Below are 20,207 nucleotides of genomic sequence, written 5' to 3' on the forward strand. Positions count from 1 at the left end.
CAAGTCAAGCCAGTGTAGCTGTTTTTCAGACTACGTCAAGTTATTTTAAGCTTTGAGTCTAGACACAAAAATATGGGGAGTTGAAACTATTTAAAGGGAAATTTCACCAGTTTTCCAAAATTCAGTTGTTGAGATGTAAACAAAGTGATTCAGAGTGAATGTAAAATGGTGCACTATAGAGAAACTTACCAGGGGTTGCAATGTCTACAACGCACATATAGACATTTTATCTACTATCCAAAACAAACAGTGAATGTTTATATGTGATGATGGTAAAATAGAGCTAAATATAAAAATATATGAATATTATTCTAAACTTATAATAAAAAGTTTTCTTCAAGGACTGTACTGCCTTACAGCACCCTACATGTACCCCTCCATGAATGGATTCTAAAAATATACCTAAAACCTTCTCTCAAAACAAAAACATATTTGTAATCAATTTGTGTAAAATAACAATTATGTGATGTAGTATTTTGAGGCAACACACACTGAAAATTCATCATACGACTCTAAATGTAATTTGTTTACATTTGCAGAAATTTTGAAAAATATGTGCAATTCCTCTTAAAACATTACAACACAAAACAATGACCTGTCCATGTTCTGCCCACAAACACGTTCTTTTATTAGATAATCCTATTAATCTACTAACCTTAGAATGGAGTTTAGAGTCACTAAGTAATGTTTAGTTTCCAGTTTAAAATGCTCTACCAAGCTGGACTATGTCAACAGAACTATCCATGATCTATACGTGAATGTGACCTTATACACATACAAAATAAACATCCTTAGCAAATAATAACACGCTCTAAATCTGCATATTTCAACAAAAGCTGAGTTATGCACTACAGGTTCTCATTAGGTTGAATGACTGATGACTGTGTAAAGCTTCTCCGAACTCACAGTAGCTATTTGTGGGCGGAGCATAAACAGGTCACCACATTATGACAAAACTGCATGTTTTCTTTATTTTCACTCTTGTGTGTCACATGGAATTCTGGTGGTGCTTATGTCACAATGCATTCATTACATCACAGATTAAACTGACACCATTTCAAATCTGTCACCTTCCCTTTGCCATCTTCACCTTATTGTTGTGTTGTTAAGCCGAGTGCCTCCACAATGCTTCAACTAACTCTCTACACCATCTTCCTTGCAAGTTCAGTGTTTGCTGGAAGTTCAGGTATGATCATTTTGGTAGTTCGTCATAAAACCCCGGCTGCTAAGACACACTGTGGACAGTTATGTGATATATCACCAGGCACGGTGACTTCTTGGCAAAATATCAGCACATTTCTGTTCAAGTTCACTGTGTTTTTTAGGCTGTGGAGAGAGGCCTAAGGTGGGTCCACCAAGTGGCTCTCGTGTTGTAGGCGGGCATTTTGCCCTGAAAGGTGCCTGGCCTTGGCAGGTCAGCATTCAGAGGATGTCCAGCCATATATGTGGTGGTTCCATACTCAGCCACCTCTGGATTCTCTCAGCAGCTCACTGCCTCAACAAGAGCAGGTGAGCAGCTCATAGCTTACTGTATTAGATGTTCTGTGAGAACACTTGAAGATCATGACCTTGACATCTACAAATAGCTGCTGTGATCGATCCTGACATTATATCATAGCAACGTTAAATTCTGTAGAGTTGTGTACCTCGAAGCGTGAGCCAACAGAACAAGAGATCGAGCTGTGGTATCTTGTGTAGTCCTGTGGTAGTTCAGTGTGACTGTGGTTTAAACGGTAATAAGACAAGCAAGAGGGAACGTAAGAATTCTCCAGTTTTTCAACTAAATCTCTGTTTGTTGCCTCTGTAACATACAATTGATTACCACAGACCAACGCTGAAACTAATAGCTGCTGGCTTCTTTTAGAAGTGTGTTAAATTTGTTTGTTTGTAGTTTTACAGTGTCTTCAGTAAAGACACAAAACTTTAAGTCTCTAAAAAAAATTACTGGTTATTTCTGGCAGAGCCTGTTGGCCTGTTAGCTATCTGTCGAGCTGTATAGTCTACTTGATTGGGGGCAGAATATATTCCAGTTACAATAAAGACACCTCACATTAATTTCCTAAATGGCCAAAGTTTTGCAAAGTTTTATTACTCACTTCTAACCAAAGAACAGCTCAGCTAGTTTGCATTGGCATCTCTGTAGTTACTGAACAATAAGCATAAGTATACAGGGTGATTCAAAAAGATCAATCTGATTTCAAACGTCATATTTTTACAACCGTGAGGCGCCTAGGAACCAATCACATACCAATTGAAAGAGGGGGTCACAGAGTTTCTGGCTGTCACCAGAAGATGGCTCCCTTCAGTCTGCGAAGAGATGGCAACCCCGGAGCGTTTTGCGTTCTACACTTCAAGAAGAGTGAATCTGTCATAACTGTGCAACGTGATTTTCGTTGGCAGTGAACCTCCAACAGCTCAGAGCATTCGTTGTTGGTTCCACAACATTGGATGATCTCCGAAATTGCATTGAAGTACAGTGAGTACAGTGACACCCAACATGCTCAATCGAGTATGGGATGAATTTGACTATGGCGTTGATGTTGTCCGTACAGCTGGAGGAGGCCATACTGAGAACTGTACATAATAAACTTTATGCTCAATTAAACCATTTACAATTTACTGCATGGTTCTGTAATGATTTATAAGTGAAATAAATCATTTTGAAATCAGATGAATCTTTTTGAATCACCTTGTATTATAAGCCTGGAATTTTAAGGGGTTAAAAAAGCTCTTTTTGGAAAGCGATATTCAAAATACACACGTGACTAGTAAATAATGGAGCAATCGAGAAGTTTCACAGATGCAGAGCTAATGGATTGGAGAAACCTTTATAATTAGCATTTATCAGTCATGTATTTATTGCTTGTTTTACAATTGTTGACCTTCTGCTTTTCTCAACACGAGTGGACTGATTATCTCACCTTTACCTGCTGTCCTGTTGTCCTTTAGAGGCTATTCCACACTGCAGGTTGTGGCAGGGCTTCACTCTCTGTCGAGGCATGGGAGGACTGTCCAGATACGCTCTGTGGAAAGAGTTATTAAACATGAAGACTATGACAAGACAAGTTTTGAGAATGACATAGCCCTGCTGCAGCTCCACTACCCACTGTTCTTCACCACTCATGTGCAGCCTGTGTGCATACTCAATAATGAAATGGAGGAGAGGGGCCTCAGCTTCAGCTCCTGTTTCATCAGCGGCTGGGGCAGCACTGTATTCCAAGGTTCGCTTCTGCACAAGGCTTACTGCGCTCAGAATCAAGTTTAAAATATGAGAACAGTCTTGTGACCCCGAGACTTAATACTTAGTCACTGATCTAACGGCTTATTATGTACTATGAATTATCCAGTAACTACTTATTCAGCAACTACTATGAATTATTTAGCAACAACTATGAAATACTAAGCAACTACTATGAATTATCTAGTAACCACTTATTCAGCAACTATTAATTATCCAGTTAATACTATAAGTTACCCAGCAACTACTATGAATTTTCCAGTGACTACTTATTCAGTAAATACTATGAATTATCCAGAGACTCCTATGAATTATCCAGTAACTACTATGAATTATCCCATAACTGCTTATTCAGCAACTACTATGAGTTGTCCAGTAACTATTTATCCATAAACTACTGTGAATTATCCAGTAACTACTTATTCAGCAACTACTATGAATTACTTAGCAACTGCTATGAATTGTAGGAATTAACCAGTTACTACTGTCAGTAACAGTATCAGTAACTATTAATGAGAGAGCCAATTTAAGGCTATGACCATTGTGAAATGTTCAAAAAACATTTTAAACAAGTGATGTAATCACACGTAGGTATAAAAGGAGCATGTGGGAAAGGCCTGGTCCTTTATGAGCGAGGATGGGTCAAGGCTCACCATTTTAGCCAAAAATCCTTGAGCAAGTAATTTAACAGTTGATGTATACTGTTCCTCAATGAAAATTTGCAAAGATTTTAGCCATTTAACCTTCTACAGTGCACATCATCACCAATGGATTCAGGATGCTACTGTGATTGATATGACCACACTGTCTTGAAAATACTTTGAAAAAACAATGTAAATAAAGCCCATTCATTGCAGCATCCACAAACGCAAGTTAACACTGTACTATGCAGAACAGAAGTCATAAGTCAACAATATTTAGAAACGGCACCGACTTCTCTGGGCTTGAGCTCATCTGTGGACTGATGCACAGTGGAAATGTACATTGTGGTTTGACCAGTCAACTATTCTGATTGTTTATGGAAATAATGGACATTGTGTTCTCCAGGCCAAAGACATAAAGGACTATCTAAATCATCATCAATGTAAAGCTCAAAAGCCAGGGTCTGTCATGGTATGGGAGTGTGTTAGTACCCATGGCATGCACCATTAACAAAAGACACAATGTATGTTTCCAAAATGGTAACTTTACAAGACAGGGAAAAAACCTTCTTAACTTATGGAGTTACTAATGGAAGTTAATGTAACCTGTTTTTTTTAACAAGTAGACCATTTCTGTTGGTCTGTTCATCATGAAATTTAACACAATGTAAAGGATAACTGGAGAATTATTAATTGCTTATTGCTTATTTCAACATAAGCCACATTCTGCATGTGTTGCAACAGCATGGCTACTTAATCAGATGGGATTCTAGATCGGCCTGCCTAAAGTACAGACCCATTTCATGTTTCACATTGAAAACGTGCTGCATTATGAAGCACCAAACACAACAATGAAGGCCCGTACATTTGCACAGCTGAAGACTTGTATAATGGAAGAACTACAAAAACTCCACTTTCAAAACTGGAACAATTGTCTTCAATCCCAAACAATCGTTAGGTATTGTTAAAAAGGAAAGGAGACGTAACACAGTGGCAAACATGCTCCCGTCCCAACTTCCATGGAAAGTGTAGGCATCAGGCATCAAATTTGGAATGACCAAGTCATTACAGATAAAATATTAAATATAAAATTTTGTTTAAATACAGGTCAAGTAGAATTTACTCATCACTGCTTTATAGTTTTATTAGCAATTTACATACTGTCCCAACTTTATCAGGAAATGAGGTTTGAATTATTACATGTTTTTTGAATTATTACACGATTTATTATTTTTTGTCTACATTTCTGCACTTCTGACCAGCTGAAGTCCCTACTTGGTTAATAAACCTCACTCAACTTGAGACACAGTCTCTAATAAGTACCCGTCAGTTAGAGCTGCTTTACGAAGAATATTTAATTTTTCTAGAAATCTCATCATTTAATCTTCCACTGCCTGAGAGGCAGGTGATAGATGTCTCCTATGATGATGCATTTGGTGATTTTCTCCTGCAAAAGACCCTCAGAAATACCTGTGAGACTAGAAAATATAGACATGTCAGCATCTGTTCCAGTTTATGGAGATAATGGAGGCTAAAAATAACCATTAAAGACACAAACATCCGCGAGCAGGATGACAGAGCGTTTTATCTTTAGGGAAGTTGGTGGACACGCTGCGAGAGGCTGAGGTGGAGCTCATTGACACTGAGACGTGTAACCAGCGAGACTGGCATGGCGGCCATGTCAGTGACAACATGGTCTGTGCTGGACGGGAAAGCGGGGGTATTGACACATGTCAGGTAATGTTTGTCAAATATACACTGATTAATGAAAGTAAATACATACACTACATTGCAGATATGTGTATAAAATTATTCTAATTATAAAAATATTCTAATATATGATGCTAATATTCACTACTTTTCAGATAATTTGTAAGAAGCTTTAAAAATGAAGAAATTCGTGATGATGAACAGAGCTGTTTATGATTCTAAAATACGTAAGAAAGCTGTATAGCACTGAGAACAAACTTACAATGATAATATTAATAAAACTCACTGGTCAAACAGCTATTCGTAATAAATTTTGCGACAAGAATGTATTACATTTAAATTATTACAGTTCATTATTTAACCATATTTGCTTTTTTTTGTCATAACTATTGTTCCCAAAATACTTTAAACGTGTAAATGAACCACAGGCTTATGTTTTGGTATGTGATTCATGACAATTAAATCACATTATTTTTTAATAACAACTATTACCCTGACAAGTGATTCCAAATGTTCAAATGGTAGTGTAAAAGTAAATGTCCTCTACCCCAAACGTTGTTGATCAGATATTTTTGGTGTCTCTGCATTTTGCTTATTTTGTTTTGCACTGAAGCTATGAGGCTATTGTAGCTAGAAAGTAGCTAGAAGTTCACAAACCACAAATTACCATTCATGGCTAAATCAACCCACAATAAAACCACTACAGCATCCTGGCTTCAAGATGTCTGCTACTTTTGTTTCGCAACAAGCAATACGTTTGCTAAGCAACATACACTGTTTTTTTAGTAAATAACAGTATAACGTACAGGGTCAGATATTACCCTAGCAAGTCTATTATGGCCCAATCCCATTTCTTATTTCTACCTCTACCCCTTGTGTCACTTTGCCCACTGGAACTGAGTTACAAGGGGTAGTGGTTGAAATCTTCTCCTACAGAATAGGACCCTCAAAAAAAAAAAGAACATGACTTCATTAACAGGCTGCTAGTGGCGCTCTGTAGGCGACCCTGCCAGTCTGCAGTGATAGCAGAGGAGGGTAAAGTTCAGCAACCTTACTACTGGGCTTTTAAATTAAGGGCATCATATGCCTTCAAAGAGGGGGATGCTCCCACACCTAATTCTTCAGTGATATGAAGCTGAAATCAGCTTCTCGAATTTTCCCGTTCCACCTTAAATGGAACAGCAGTTACATTCTGGTGCTTTAGGAGTCAGTACTGTTGGACTGTTTAAGGTGGAACGGGTAATTTAGCTAGTGAGCTACTGAGACATTAGGGTACTATTAGTGATTTTTTAATGTTTGTTGTGAAGAAAATGACCATAATACATTGAAACTGCACTAAACTAAAACAACACAATGGTTATCGTTAATAATGGTTAATTTTTAACTGAGAAAATACTTACATTTGTAGGGTTTTTGGTCGCTTGTGCAGCCATCTTGTCGGTTTTTCTTTTTTTCTCGTAACACTCCTCCTGGAGTGTGACTCTGAAAACCCTCCGTTTGGAGGACCATGTAGCCCTAACACTTCGCCCTACCCCTCTATCTCAACAAACAGGACACCCTACCCCTAACGTGAAAGTGCAAAACGGAGGGCTAAGGGCTAAGTGTCAGGGGCAACGGGTGAAATGGGATTGGGCCTATTATATGAGATTACTTGTGTGATGATTTCTGCATGCAGTTTGCATGATGCTAAAAAGAAAGATAAGCTTCCAGTATTTGTTAGCAACATTAGCCTTGTAGCACAGGTGCTATTCTAAAGAAGCAAACTTCTAAACAATGAAATTAGTTATTTGCTGAACCAGTCTTTGAAGGCTTATTATTTAGTAACTACTGTAATAATAATAATAATAATAATAATAATAATAGCAGTAGTAGTAGTAGCAGCTATAAGAGTGCCGAACTGAAGTGTTGCCCTGTTGTGTCTGTATGTCTTTGCATTGAAGGGGGACAGTGGAGGTCCCCTGTCATGTTACAGTGAGGTCACGGGTAGATTCTACATCTATGGCGTGACGAGTCATGGAGAGGACTGTGGCCTGCCGAAGAAACCCGGCCTGTACACTCGCACCAGCCGCTACTCAGCATGGCTGAGGAGGACACAGGAGAGGTCAGCTTCCTCAGGAACAGGAACAAAACCAACTATCCTACATGCCATCATCCTTTCCCTGCTCTGCCAAGTTTGGACACTCATCTGAGGCACTGCTGGGCAGTGGCTGGATCTTTCTGACCTCTGTGTTCAATGACAAGACACAATAAAAAAAAGTAAATTAAGCTTGTGGAAAAATGCTCGTCTTCCATTCCTTATTTTCCATGTTCATTTGACTTAAACAAATGCTACACTATATCTAATCAAGTGGTTTGGTCTCATATACCTGTGTTCCACTCATGTTTTATTAGGTGTTGTACTGTAAAAGCCCTAGCAGGCCAGTTCTAGCAGTCTTTTCTTTTGCTCCATTAATTTTATGCTATTGTGTAGCTCCCTACTGCCCCACTTCAGTACAACAATAAAACACCATACACAGGATCTTTTATGTCTGGTAACTGCATAAATGAACATATTACAATTTCATTAAATCCATTAATGTCTGTGAGATTTCCTGTTCTACAGAAAGAAATAGCAAAGACAGATTGAAAAAAATAATAACAAGAGCTTAGAAGTAAATACAGAAAGAAGGAATATCCAAGAAGAAAGTGTAGTGTATTTGCCTGCCCTGCTAGAAAAACCAGCATAACATGGCTGGTCACCAGCAAAACCAGCATATGTTGTGTTTTGGAAGCCAGTATGCTGGTCAACCAGCTAAAACAGCACCAGATCATCACTGTACCACCGTAAGCTAGTTTAATGTGGAATTCATGCTGGTCTGTGCTGCAGGGTGGATTTATTTTAAAGGTGCAGGGTGTACGATTTAGGGGGATATATTAGAAATGGAATATAGTATACAAACCATGTTTTCATTAGTGTATAATCAGCTGTAACTACGAATCGTCACATTTTTGTTAGCTAAGGTATTTCTAGAGTGGCCCAGGACTTACAAACCAAACACTGGCTGTAGAACGGTGGTCACCATCCCTCGTCCTGGAAATCTATTTTACTGCAGAGTTTAGTTCCTTGATCTAACATGCTGCCCTTCCCATCACCTAACATCTGGATCTGATTCAACCAGTTAAGACCTTCTGAAGAAGTTGATCTGCTGGAGCAGACGGGGCAGATTGTGGTTCGAACTGGATTTCACAGGAAGGTAAATCCCCAGGACCAGTGTTGATGACCACTGCTCTAGACACTGCCTTTCACGTTTTTATGTTAAAGCGGCAGCTTAAAATTGATGGTGCTACAGCACCAGTTGGATGGTGTAGTGCTGGCTAACCATTTTGTGTTGTACAAATTTGACATATTTAGGATCATACTTGTTATTTAGTGCAAGGCATTTAAAATCTGTTCGAGGAGATTTAAAAACTAGTTAGACATTGTCTGCAGGTCAGTGGTCTGGGTGGTCCGAGGGCGGACCAGCAGTGGCCAGTTGGGTGCTGATATATGCTCGCTATCTGGGACGCTTGGAAAGGGAGGTGTGAGGGAGGGGGATTCAACTGGTTGCAATATGCTAAATCTTACGCACCTTTAAGGACTGTTCAGCAGAAAACTTTTTAATTTTCCACTTACCACAAACCAGTTGATTGTTGAAGACTTGGTAGGGCTAGGTATCCGACGTGTGGTTTAGTTTTACACTGAAGAAACGAGGATAATGTAGCTAACAAGCAGTGGAAGCTTATATCTCACTGATTAGCATCATGCTAGCTGCACGCTAGTCTCACACAAACGTTGCTGAATTGTTCATTCATCTCAAACAGGCTTGTATATGAGGTTTCTGACACTGTACGACACTGTTATCTATAAAAATGGACGACACAGCGAAAACCAGCAAGTAGAAACCATGTTGAAGCCTGAATGTTGAGTACCTGAGCAGTTAGTCTTTCTCATGAGGGAAAGGAAGAAACCTTTTGTACATAATGAACTTCTGCTGTTCTTTGGTCAAGATAGATGGCATCAAGATTCCTGATATTATCATGAATAAAATAAATAATTTTAATGTGTTGAATAAGCGCTGTTGATGCCAAGGAAAAAAGATACTTGAAAAGTTATTTCTCAATAATTTCAGAAGTGCAACTACATTTCTGCATCTCTTCTGTAGACCAGAAGTAGAAGAATCTCTAATAACGGCACCTACAGCAGATGTTCAATGCAGTAAATCAGATACACCTGACAAATCTGAAATAAGCTTATTTTGGGTAATGACAGCCACATATTAAGTTCTGTGAGCATGTTTATGGTCTGTCTCACCCACCTTCAAAGGACAATTGTTATAGTTGGTTTTAAGAATGTACAGATGAGGGTAAATCTTTTTTCCACAGGCAACCAGAAAAAACTGAATATAATATCTCATTTAGTATCAAATGAGATGGCGCATATATATATATAATGTTTTAGAGGGAGTTGGTGTGAAAAAACCTCTGGTGTTCAAACAGCGACTTGCTGTTCTTAGTGAATTCTTAGGGCTTTAACCTTTCATAACATTAGTTTTGGAAGAGAAGCTAGTTCAAGTGTTAAACCTGCTTTGGTATAACTTACGTCTTGGCTGCATCAGTCTAGCTAGAATTCCTCCAAAGTGACTGTACCTCCTCCTCTTGGCCCGCTTTTCCAACTCTATAACTATCCCTGCTTTATCCCATGGGACACCTTCTCTTCATAAATAACCATAACACAAAGAAATCTGAGATGAATCGCAGACCGGGCCTGAGGGTAAAGTAGGACAGTGTTACATGAAACTTACCGCTTCCTGTAGAATCCAAATGACACAAAGACGAAGACAGCTTTTGTCAGTTGACATCAGTGCGTTTCACAGACTAAAAAAAAAAAAAACCGACAAATAGCGGTAGACAAGGATTTATTTCCCTGCTGGATGAGAAGAGATGCTGACCTCTGGTGGAGAAACGGTTATGCAACATCTGAGCTCCAACTCTGTGACGCTGCTGCTGCTGCTGATGAGGAAGGATGAGGGAAGAACAAAGCTGCCTAAAACCCAAACCTTAGCAAAGAATAACCACGATTTCACACAGTGGATTACTTATTGTTTGTGACATTGTTCTGCTGCGTACAGCACTACGCAAAAGTCAGAGACCACCTTTCATTTATTGAACTTTCAGTCAGTCAAACGAAAAGCCCAGCAATGAAATAGGACATCAGGCTTTTCAGTATTTCATTTTCAGGAGACTTGCTTTCAGTTCTGCAAAGAAATTTGCATTTTCTGCTTCTCACAACACAAACCATCCCAAACACATTCAGTGATGTTGAGGTCTGGACTCTGGGGTGGTCAGTTCAGTGTTCTGAGAACACCAGCAGCTTCTGTGTTCAAGTTTCTTTTTTGGCTATTTTCTTTTCTCAGTAAGGGCTTCTTGACAGCTACACATCCGTTTAGACCCACAGCACTGAGTTGTCTACTCACAGTGGAAGGATGGACAGAAACACCTGCGGATTTTTTCAGATCTTAAACAGCTTGATTTTCTCCTCTCTCTCAAAGATGAAAGCTTTAAGTAAGAGTGGAGCCCTTTATCTGATGGGGAGTTTTGGTGGTCTTGCACTGTTGTCAGGTGTCCCATTTTCTCTGTTTCTTTTAATAGCAGTTTAACTCCAGTTTTGGAAACTCCTATTTTTACTTGTCTTTCTTTCCTATTTCTTATGCAAGTGGATTATTTTGTATTTAATCTACTTAGAAATATCTCCTGAAAAATGAACTACTTGTACTTAATGGCTGGTTGGACTTTAAAACTGAATAAATGAAGGGTGGTGTCTGACTTTTGCACAGTATAATGGCTTATATATTGGCTTGAACAACTTGTGTGAATGAACTCAACTCAAACATTATATAGTAAGGATCAAGAATAAAAAATGCATGAGAATGTATAACCTATTCAGTACATTTAATTAAATCTATGTATTGGCAATCAGTTAAGCATTGTAATTAACAGATTTGTCCCCTCCAAAGAAAAACAAAACAAAAACTTGTATATCTGGTCCGCCAGAACAGTCATATAAAGGGTACTATGGTTTAATGTGAATTAATAACTAATCCAGTTGGCAGTACCCCTAAACAGAGCAAAATGGAGAATTAGCAGCTGTATAAACTGTATAAATGTATTTGCAGGCTGTTAATAATGTCAATAGACTCAGGTTGGCCCCACAGACCTATGTGTGCATACGCACAAACTAAAATGTCAGAAGACTAAAGCACATGAGGCCAGGGACACTAAAAGACATAGTGCAAATTCTTAAATGTGTGGTTTCATGTAAAATAGTTATAGTTTTTTTTTATTTATGATTCTTCTTATTAAGCCAGTGATGCAAGGAACTGCCATCAAGTATTAGAGATCAGTCAAGTTTAAGGGACCTGATGACTGGTCCATTTGATTATACAGTAACACCAGTGAAACACTACAATAAGCTACACGCACACACAGCCTTCCTTACTTTCACCATTCCAAAGTCCCTTTGATATCAGTACAAAGTATAAGTACAGCAATAAAAATAAAACATGAAAACATGTATATATATAAAAAAGTAAAACTTCCACAGGTTTCATAAGGCATGGAGTTTATCTTGAAACTTTTCTTTAACCCTAAGTGTACATTAGTTCAATGCATATAAATCTCAAGATACAGATTCAGTATCTTCAAATCAGTTTGTGCTTCCTGTGAGAACACTTTTAAAATCTATTCCTCACACTGGTTACTGAATGCTGTGCATTACTGTTGGCAATAGTTCTAAAATTTTTTGTCATGTAAGCAAATGGATGTTTGCATGTAAACCATTAAAACAACTAGTAGTTCTGAGTAAAAGACTTAAAAGATATGAACAAATCAATTTGCATGAGAACCCAGAAGGCCTGTTAAACTTGCACAGCCTACTACGCTGGTGATACTGTTAATACTCAATCGCGTCCGCGTGAAGTTTTGTCCAGCACTGGAGAAATGGCGCCAGTGAGCTAGAGACGAGCACCAATGAGGGTCAGGCGTTTTTCAGTAGCCCTCCTGGAGGTGGCGCAATCGGCCATTTTTTTGCCCTAATGTGAATGGTCCCAGTCTGTGTGGAAGCAACGTGTGCAGCTGGTAGCTGGTGATGTTTTTCCTTTAGCTCAATAGCACTTTTTCTCCCCAGGTGGACATCAACGGCACTGGACAGCTTTAAAAATTTGTGTTGCACTTCCAGAATGAAAAATTAAGGACACTCCCCCCAAAAAAGGCTCAAATGCTAGTGGGGGTGAAGGAGGAGGGTTATAAAGTGCAAGAAGTTTCATGTGTTAGTCCCTCTGGTCTTCTGTCCAGTCTCGGATGAGACCTCAGAGTCTTCAGGGCCAGTGGCACTGCTTGCCAGTTAAACTTTTGCGTGATGGAAGAGGCAATCGCAGTCAATTCTTTGTCAACAGCTGTTTTAGTGCATGACAAAGGCAGCAAAAGTCAACGAAGTTGCAAAGTTAAAAACATGGCAACAGGAGTCTGCGCGGTTTAACCTGTTATAGCGGACAGGGTTTCTAGGAGAAAAGCACCAGCCTCCTTAAGTTAAGCAGCCTATAAGGAAGGGTCAGTTTTGCTGAAGAGTCCACACCACAACGCTGACCGTTTGAAGCCGCAAGTATGATCATGTTATTGAAAGAATCTATACTGGGCAGGGAGGCAGATAGAGGAGGACCTGATAAAAACGATGTTGATGATAATGCCCTCTTATCGTCTGGCCTCTAAATCCACAGCAGATGGAGAAACTGCTGTGCTTGCCCTGTGAGAAGTTCTTTGGGTGTGAAGTGCAGCTCTGAACCCTTGGAGGAGCTTCAGCGCACAGCTCACATGTTGTAGGCCACGTAGATGGGGTCCAGCTGGTCAGCCAGGAAGGAGTCACGCAGGTGCATGCGCTGCTTCTCGCCCCGAGAATTAATGGGGATTACTCCGGGGTCTACGATAACAACCACTCCCACTATTAGGTGATGCTCCTCAAGAACCACGTTGGTCACCAGTGGGACAAGGTCCAGAGCCTCCTGCTCCGAACCGCTCAGCTCAGCCACAACCACCAGCAGATTGGTCCACGTGAACACAGCACTGTGAGAGAGAATCAACACAGTCCAATCACAACTATCATTGTTGGGGGTCCTAACTAAAGAGTTCTCCTTGTAATTATGTACAGTCATACGCAAACGTTTGAACACCCCTGGTCAAATTACATGTTTTATTTACAAATATGAAACATATTTTATGAAAATATGTTTCATTTCCTCTACAGAGAACACACTTCTGCACATCTCAATGCACATTTGTGAATTGTGAATGACAATTACTCGAAAAATGCTATATTTAAATGTGTTCTCTGTAGAGGATGTGTTGGCTTATTTTCACTTAGAAAATCAACAAAACATGTAATTTCACTAGGAATGTTCAAACTTTCGCAAGTGTAGTGCACAAAACTGTACTGATACTAATTCAGGAGCTAAACTGTGATGTGGAACCCTCTGGGTAATGTATAAGGTTACAAAACTCAACTATCTTTTATAGTTTTACCTGCAGTGTGACTGAGGCCGCGTCCACATATATACAGATATTTTTGAAAAAATATAGTTTTTCTCTGCATTTTGGCCTGCTATCCACAAAAATGGCTATTTTAATCACTGTAAATGCTGTCCAGGGTGGAGATTTCACTGTTTTCACTGTGTTTATGTGGAAGGGCAGCTTTTCGAAAATGCTGATATCACACTGCTCGTGTGTATAGCTGTTGATGTTTTCATTTATTGAGGATGCAGAACTCTGTCTAAAATCTGACTGCTGACTGTTGTTTCTGTAGACTTGGCAATTTTAGGGGCTGATAACATTTATAACTGAATTTAGCTTTAGATTCCAATTATAACAGTGCAGAGGCATCAGAATCTTCCGGGGCGTCAACTTAAACTCAAATATTAACAATATCTTAAGGATTGTAAGATATGTGACTTAACGTTCATTAACGAGTCAGATTTGAAGAAAAAAATCTTAACTCTAATTATAATTCAAATACTGTTAGAAAAGCAAAAATCTGATCTGCCTGATCAGAATTGTGAGGACATTTCAGAGATATGGCATAGTGGCATAGCCATGGTTACGTGTTTTTTTTTTTTTTTTTTTAACAATTAAAGCTTTTAAAAGCACTTGACAATAATTTCATACAGAATGAATCATGTTTCACAGGAATCAGGGGCCAATCATATTTTAGCTCTGACAGAGGATCCCATTCTTTGCCTGTAGAGTCTAATTATGGAGAAATGTTTGTAGAAGATTTGATTTGCAAGTTGATTCATAATGTGGGGGAGCTAAATTCACTGTCTAAGTCCTCCTAACCAAACGTTTAATCAAAGTGAGCTAGTTAGCTTGGTATGAGTGAAGTGTAAGCTGGCTTATTGACTGGCTACTTAAATATGTCAATTTAAAAGCCTAATAATTTACAATCTCCACTCACTGTCAACAGCTGATATTAAGGTACATTAAAGCTGTACGTGTATGGTAGGTGTGTTCTACGCTCTTACCTCTCTGCAATGCTGCGGTGTGCTCTCGACACCGAGGTCTCAATGTCGATTGGGTGATACCGCAGACCCCGCAACTCTAACGTCTCATCCAGATAGCCCACCACAAACAGTGCGTCATGACGATCTAGAGGAAGAGAGAGGGAGAATTGTCCTTCCTTGTACTCACATTTCCTGCCCAAAAGTACTACATCAGATATTCTATCTACACTGGTATACTAAACTACCACACCTATTAAATTTTAATTCTACTTTTATTATGGCAGGACATCATTAACTACATCAGTTTGCAAATTACTATAACACTGTAATTTCCATAAGTGGGTAAATATTACTCTTGTCCATTTCTCTGACCTCCACTAGCATCCAGCAGCTCTGTCCTCCTAACGAAGCCCAGATAGCCGGTCCTGGCCCACAGAGTATGTGGCTCGCCAAAGCTCAGCCGTGTGTTGAAGTGGTCAGCCTGCAGGCTTTCCTCTCCGTAAATGGTGTAGTAGCCACTGGCATTATGAGGGCTGTTCACCCAGATCTGAGCAAAGAGCAGATTAGAGCAAACATGTTAATAAAGCAGAAGCAGGCAAACAAAATGTTTAAAATCACACACAAACACACACACACACACACACACACACACGCCGAGATATATATATCAAAATTCAAAAACCAAGCTAGATCAAAATTGTCATGCCTCAGTTTGCTGATGATCAGGCTGTTATTGCATGTCAGCTTCTAGAAAAGTGAAGGCTGATGAATAGCTTGTGTGTGTTGTTTTACCTCGCCTAAGTGTGAGTCCGCAAGTGGTCCCTTGGTCTCTGGATTCACAATAATCACTCGCACTCCAGGGAGAATCTAAGGACAAATGATATTAGCCCATTTACACCCAATTCTATTTTCCATCATAACATTCTGATACATATTTAGCTCACTGAAGAAAAAACTGCAGGCTTACAGTTCCAGACTCCATTAGGGGAAGACTCTGAGGAGCTCCTCTCTCCACCAGCCTCACCCTGTGACAAAAAAAAACAAACCACAGTCAACGTTTTTGTACATGTCACTAGTGAATTTTAGATTCACATCACTCCGTTGGGGAAGTTAATTTTTACCGGTCATGTCGGAGGGATTTCATATCTACATAAACAGTGGAAGGATCTGGACCGGTTGTTCCCTGTGGAAGACAACAGAGCAAAAACGATCAGAGAAACAGACAATGGTAGAGGGACATGGTGTTTGAAATAATTTAGTGAAAAATGCCCTTCAATATTTTCAGACATTTGTGCAATACATACAATCACATATAAAAGTTACTTTACAGCTAACTACCCACAAGATTTGTGTCAAAAGAGGATCAACAAAGACCAACAGACAAGACTAATATATAAATAATCTCATCTCAATTTCATAAACTTTGTTTTATTTACCAGCAAAGTACACAGAATTGTTTATGGTCTTTTAAGATTCCCTCTGTGTGCTGTTTCTGACCTGCAGGCAGATGGCCAGGTTGACTCTGGAGCCGAAGGCTGTGCTGACCGCTCGTGGGGACAGGCCCAGGTCTTTAAACAGTTTGGAGAAGGACTGAGTGAGCGCCAGGCGTGGCCTCTCCTCCGCCACCACCACACAGCTCCGCACACACGACAGGTTCACCCCCCGCGTCTGAGAACACAGCACACAGCTCTCAGTCTCAGTCAGTTCACTCCCATCCACTGAGGCTCAAAGTGAGTCACGCTGCTAAACATGTGCGTGTACTGAACTCTCACCTTCAGGGCCTCAGTCTGTGTGCCCAGACCCTTGGTGCAGAGCTCCATGACAGAGTAGGAGCAGAAGGTGTCTCTGATCTTGTACTGACTGAGTGTGCTCAGCCACAGAGGCAGAGAGCTCTCCAGCTCCATTGGAGGAATCAGGATGGACTGGTGACCCGAGTAGACACTGTGAACATACATAAAAGAAAAAGAGAGAAAGAGGGAAAGTCACAGTGGTTCACTTTTTTCTTTTTGTTAATGTTGGTTAATGGAGTATTAAAAGCGAAGTAACAGAAGATAGAATATTGTGAGACCACCGTTTATTTATTTCATATTTCATTTCCATTATTCATTAATTTACAGACAAAACGGCCATGCTGGTGGTCTCAGGACAGTGGACTGAACATCTCAGAGTCCAGACCTTAACGTCATTGAATGTGTGTGGCTTGGACTGTGAGAAGCAGAAAATGCAACCAACTACTAAGACTGAACTTTGGAGGTGTGGAAACATAACCCTGCAGATTTCTTTAAAAAACTGAAAGCAAGTGTCTTAAAAAGAACGGAAGCTGTAATAAAGGCAAAATGGAGAATACTGAAAAATGTCATACTACATTTAGGTGAGGTTTCTGTGTAATTTTATGTTAAAGGTACGTTTTCTGTTTTCATTTCCTGACTCTGCAAAATAGATAACTTGTACATAATGGCTATTTCGAGTTGAAATTACATAAAAGAAAAGTTCTCTCTGACTTTTGCACAGTACTGTACACTATTAGATATCCACAAAAAAATACTTAAAGTCATACAAATAAGATAATTGTTCTTTACTTAGTCTTCAGAAATTTTTACATTTTTGAATTCCTTATGTATTTCTTTGTACTATATCTGCAAGTATATATGTTATCGCTGTCAGTACAAAACCTTGTGGAGGTTTATTGAACACCATTTTTTTCCTAAGTACTTTTGGACCATACTGGTTCAAAACACCCAACACTCCTTTCTTGTTAATCTATTTATAGTCATTTCTCTACATGTGCGTTACCTAGAGAGGCACCAGAGCACGAAGCCCAGGCCACAGTAGGGGTCGAGGCAGATGGCCACCTGTCTGGAGGAGTAGAGTTCACACTGCAGCTTAATAGAGCGACACAGAGCACTCACTGCTGCATGGGAAATCTGAGAGAGTAAAAACAGAACATACATCTCAGGACCTGCACAACACTCCTAGTTAATATGCAAACCCAAAATGTCCATTAAAGATTATTGTTCTATTAATAGCCACATTTTTTTAAAACTTAATAAACATCAGAAATGTAAAATTAATTAAAACTGCAGATCCAAGACAGAGCTTCCCAGCATTCCCAACTTTTACATAAATGTTCTACACATTATGTTATAAAGGTTAGATTAGCAGCTGATATATCAGTCAGGCTCTAGTCAAGATAATGACTAGTGATTACCAGTTTACCACAGAGAGCAAGAGGTGTGCAGAAGTAATAGAAAGGGACAGTATGGAGTGTAAGACCCTTTACCTTGACTCCTGTCAGCATGCCGGTAGTAGATACGCTGAAGTCCAGATAGGCCAACATCTCCGCTGTGGGAGGCTTATAGATATGTGGTGGGCGCTTTTTTGGAAGATCATCTACACAGAGAGAGGGAGAGTTGAAAACACATGACAGGCCTAACTACAGTGCTAATCAAGCTTGCTTTGTTAACCAGGAGAGGTATAATAATTAAAATGAGAGCTGATGAGATCTATGAATGTAATAAGAACCTGTAATGTCTGTAGTTTTAATACTCTCAAAAGTCTTACTGGCTCAACCTGGAGCTCCTGTTGTAATAGTAGACCTATTCACATAGCATTCATGGTAATGGTCATGTTGTTATAACAAAACTTGCTAATAGACACGGTCATGCACCGCGTTGTTATTGACTATAGCACCTGTAGTGTAATGCTGACATGAGCATTCAAACTATGACCTATAAATCTGGTCTATCTCTGAGACTTTTGGGGACATTCCACAGTTAATCTATCCCGTTTGAATCACGTCTTACAGATGACATTTACCCCTGGTAAACCAAAAGCAGCCTGAGTAGTGCTTGCGTGTGTTGGAACTGATACCTGAACACAGTGAGAGCTTCAATATGATACAAGCAGGCTGGTGAGAATCTAATCCCCATACCTGTGTCTATGATAGTAGGCCATGTCTTCACATTCACACTAGCTGCAGCTTCTTTGGATCGTAAAGTCTTCATGAGGGTTTGGGTGGTGAGGATGCAAGCTGCTTTACTCACCTACGGCACACATATATTGAGAAAAGTTTTTACTACCGATCATTTTGACAAGAGGTTTTATACCAAAACCAAACAACAATAAATGTTTGGACTTGTTCTGAATAAGAACAAGCCATACATTAAACATTCTTAATTGGAAAAAGATGAAAAATACAAAATACAGTCTATCCAAGTAACTGTAAGAGCCCTAATGGTCATGTATTGCATTTTGTCAGATGTTTAAGTGCAGTGCGTGTGACTCACATCTATAATCATGCGCACTGTGGGCAGTGTGGCGCTCAGGTTCTGCAGGTGAGGGGGTCGCACCGTGACCGGTATACAGCCAGCATACAAACAGCCGTAGAAAGAGGCAATGAGGTCAATGCCTACAGAGGAGGGAAAATGGAGACATCAAACTCAAAGTACAGACTCAAGATAAATTTACCTGTTAAACTCCTTTCTTTACCAATTTTTCTATGGAGGAAAGCAGTCATTACCAGGAGGGTACAGCAGCACTACATTGTCTCCAGTGTTGATGCCTCCCCTCTCCAACAGGGCTGCTGTGATCTTCTCTGCTCGCTTGTGCAGCTGTGAACATGTGGCTGTGCTCACTGCTGCCCCCTGCAGGGAAACACAGCAAATACATGTTAGTTAACCAATTCTGCTCATGAAAACAACACAAAATAATCAGGGTATTACTACAATGAGCTAAGACTCTCACACTTACGTGCCTAGAGTTTAATAAATTAAAATCTGTTAATAATTCAATTTATGATATGACATTTGATGAAAAGAACTGGATAAATTGAGGTTCAAACAGTAGTTCCTTCAGGAATTTGCAAACACAAATTCACACAAACGCAACCAATCTTTGCAATAATTTTGAGTGCTCGCAATTTTGTCACATCATCGTATTATAAGCATGCACAAGCAGGCCTAGTTCAGACGAGTATGGTGTTACTGGATGTTCTATGAGCTCTTTATTTTACTTCTTTTCCTCATATTTGACAGTAAAAATATTGGGATTATTTTG

The 20,207-nt window shown here is 39.5% G+C and overlaps 2 protein-coding genes across 2 annotated transcripts in view; one reads left to right on the forward strand and one right to left on the reverse strand.

The window, feature by feature from the left end:
• Nucleotides 1-1,125: 1,125 nt before the first annotated feature.
• On the forward strand, nt 1,126-7,778 carry LOC118822310 (acrosin-like). The gene is made up of 5 exons (XM_036591277.1): nt 1,126-1,186; nt 1,326-1,509; nt 2,950-3,221; nt 5,474-5,616; nt 7,530-7,778. The coding sequence occupies exons 1-5, from the start codon at nt 1,126-1,128 to the stop codon at nt 7,776-7,778; spliced, it is 909 nt and encodes a 302-aa protein (XP_036447170.1).
• Nucleotides 7,779-11,539: 3,761 nt separating this feature from the next.
• Nucleotides 11,540-20,207, reverse strand: part of dip2ba (disco-interacting protein 2 homolog Ba) — a 70,581-nt gene continuing 61,913 nt past the window's right edge. Inside the window, exons 26-38 of the mRNA XM_036592298.1 lie at nt 19,672-19,795; nt 19,439-19,560; nt 19,084-19,195; nt 18,433-18,542; nt 17,946-18,076; nt 16,925-17,093; nt 16,650-16,820; nt 16,274-16,335; nt 16,120-16,177; nt 15,945-16,019; nt 15,525-15,699; nt 15,174-15,297; nt 11,540-13,722 (exon numbers count right to left, since the gene is read on the reverse strand). Of these exons, the coding sequence (XP_036448191.1) occupies nt 13,470-13,722; nt 15,174-15,297; nt 15,525-15,699; nt 15,945-16,019; nt 16,120-16,177; nt 16,274-16,335; nt 16,650-16,820; nt 16,925-17,093; nt 17,946-18,076; nt 18,433-18,542; nt 19,084-19,195; nt 19,439-19,560; nt 19,672-19,795 (1,686 nt within the window). The 3' untranslated portion in view covers nt 11,540-13,469. The remainder of the gene's footprint in view (nt 13,723-15,173; nt 15,298-15,524; nt 15,700-15,944; nt 16,020-16,119; nt 16,178-16,273; nt 16,336-16,649; nt 16,821-16,924; nt 17,094-17,945; nt 18,077-18,432; nt 18,543-19,083; nt 19,196-19,438; nt 19,561-19,671; nt 19,796-20,207) is intronic.

Source organism: Colossoma macropomum, unplaced genomic scaffold, assembly GCF_904425465.1.
Source record: "Colossoma macropomum unplaced genomic scaffold, Colossoma_macropomum, whole genome shotgun sequence".
In the NCBI taxonomy this organism is placed as follows: domain Eukaryota; kingdom Metazoa; phylum Chordata; class Actinopteri; order Characiformes; family Serrasalmidae; genus Colossoma; species Colossoma macropomum.

Bases quoted from the DNA above. Each gene is read 5' to 3' on its own strand.
- LOC118822310 (XM_036591277.1), top strand. From the start codon at position 1,126: ATGCTTCAACTAACTCTCTACACCATCTTCCTTGCAAGTTCAGTGTTT. The intron at 3,222-5,473 runs GTTCGCTTCTGC...TTTTATCTTTAG, and splicing joins GGGCAGCACTGTATTCCAAG to GGAAGTTGGTGGACACGCTG. The intron at 5,617-7,529 runs GTAATGTTTGTC...TTTGCATTGAAG, and splicing joins GGGGTATTGACACATGTCAG to GGGGACAGTGGAGGTCCCCT.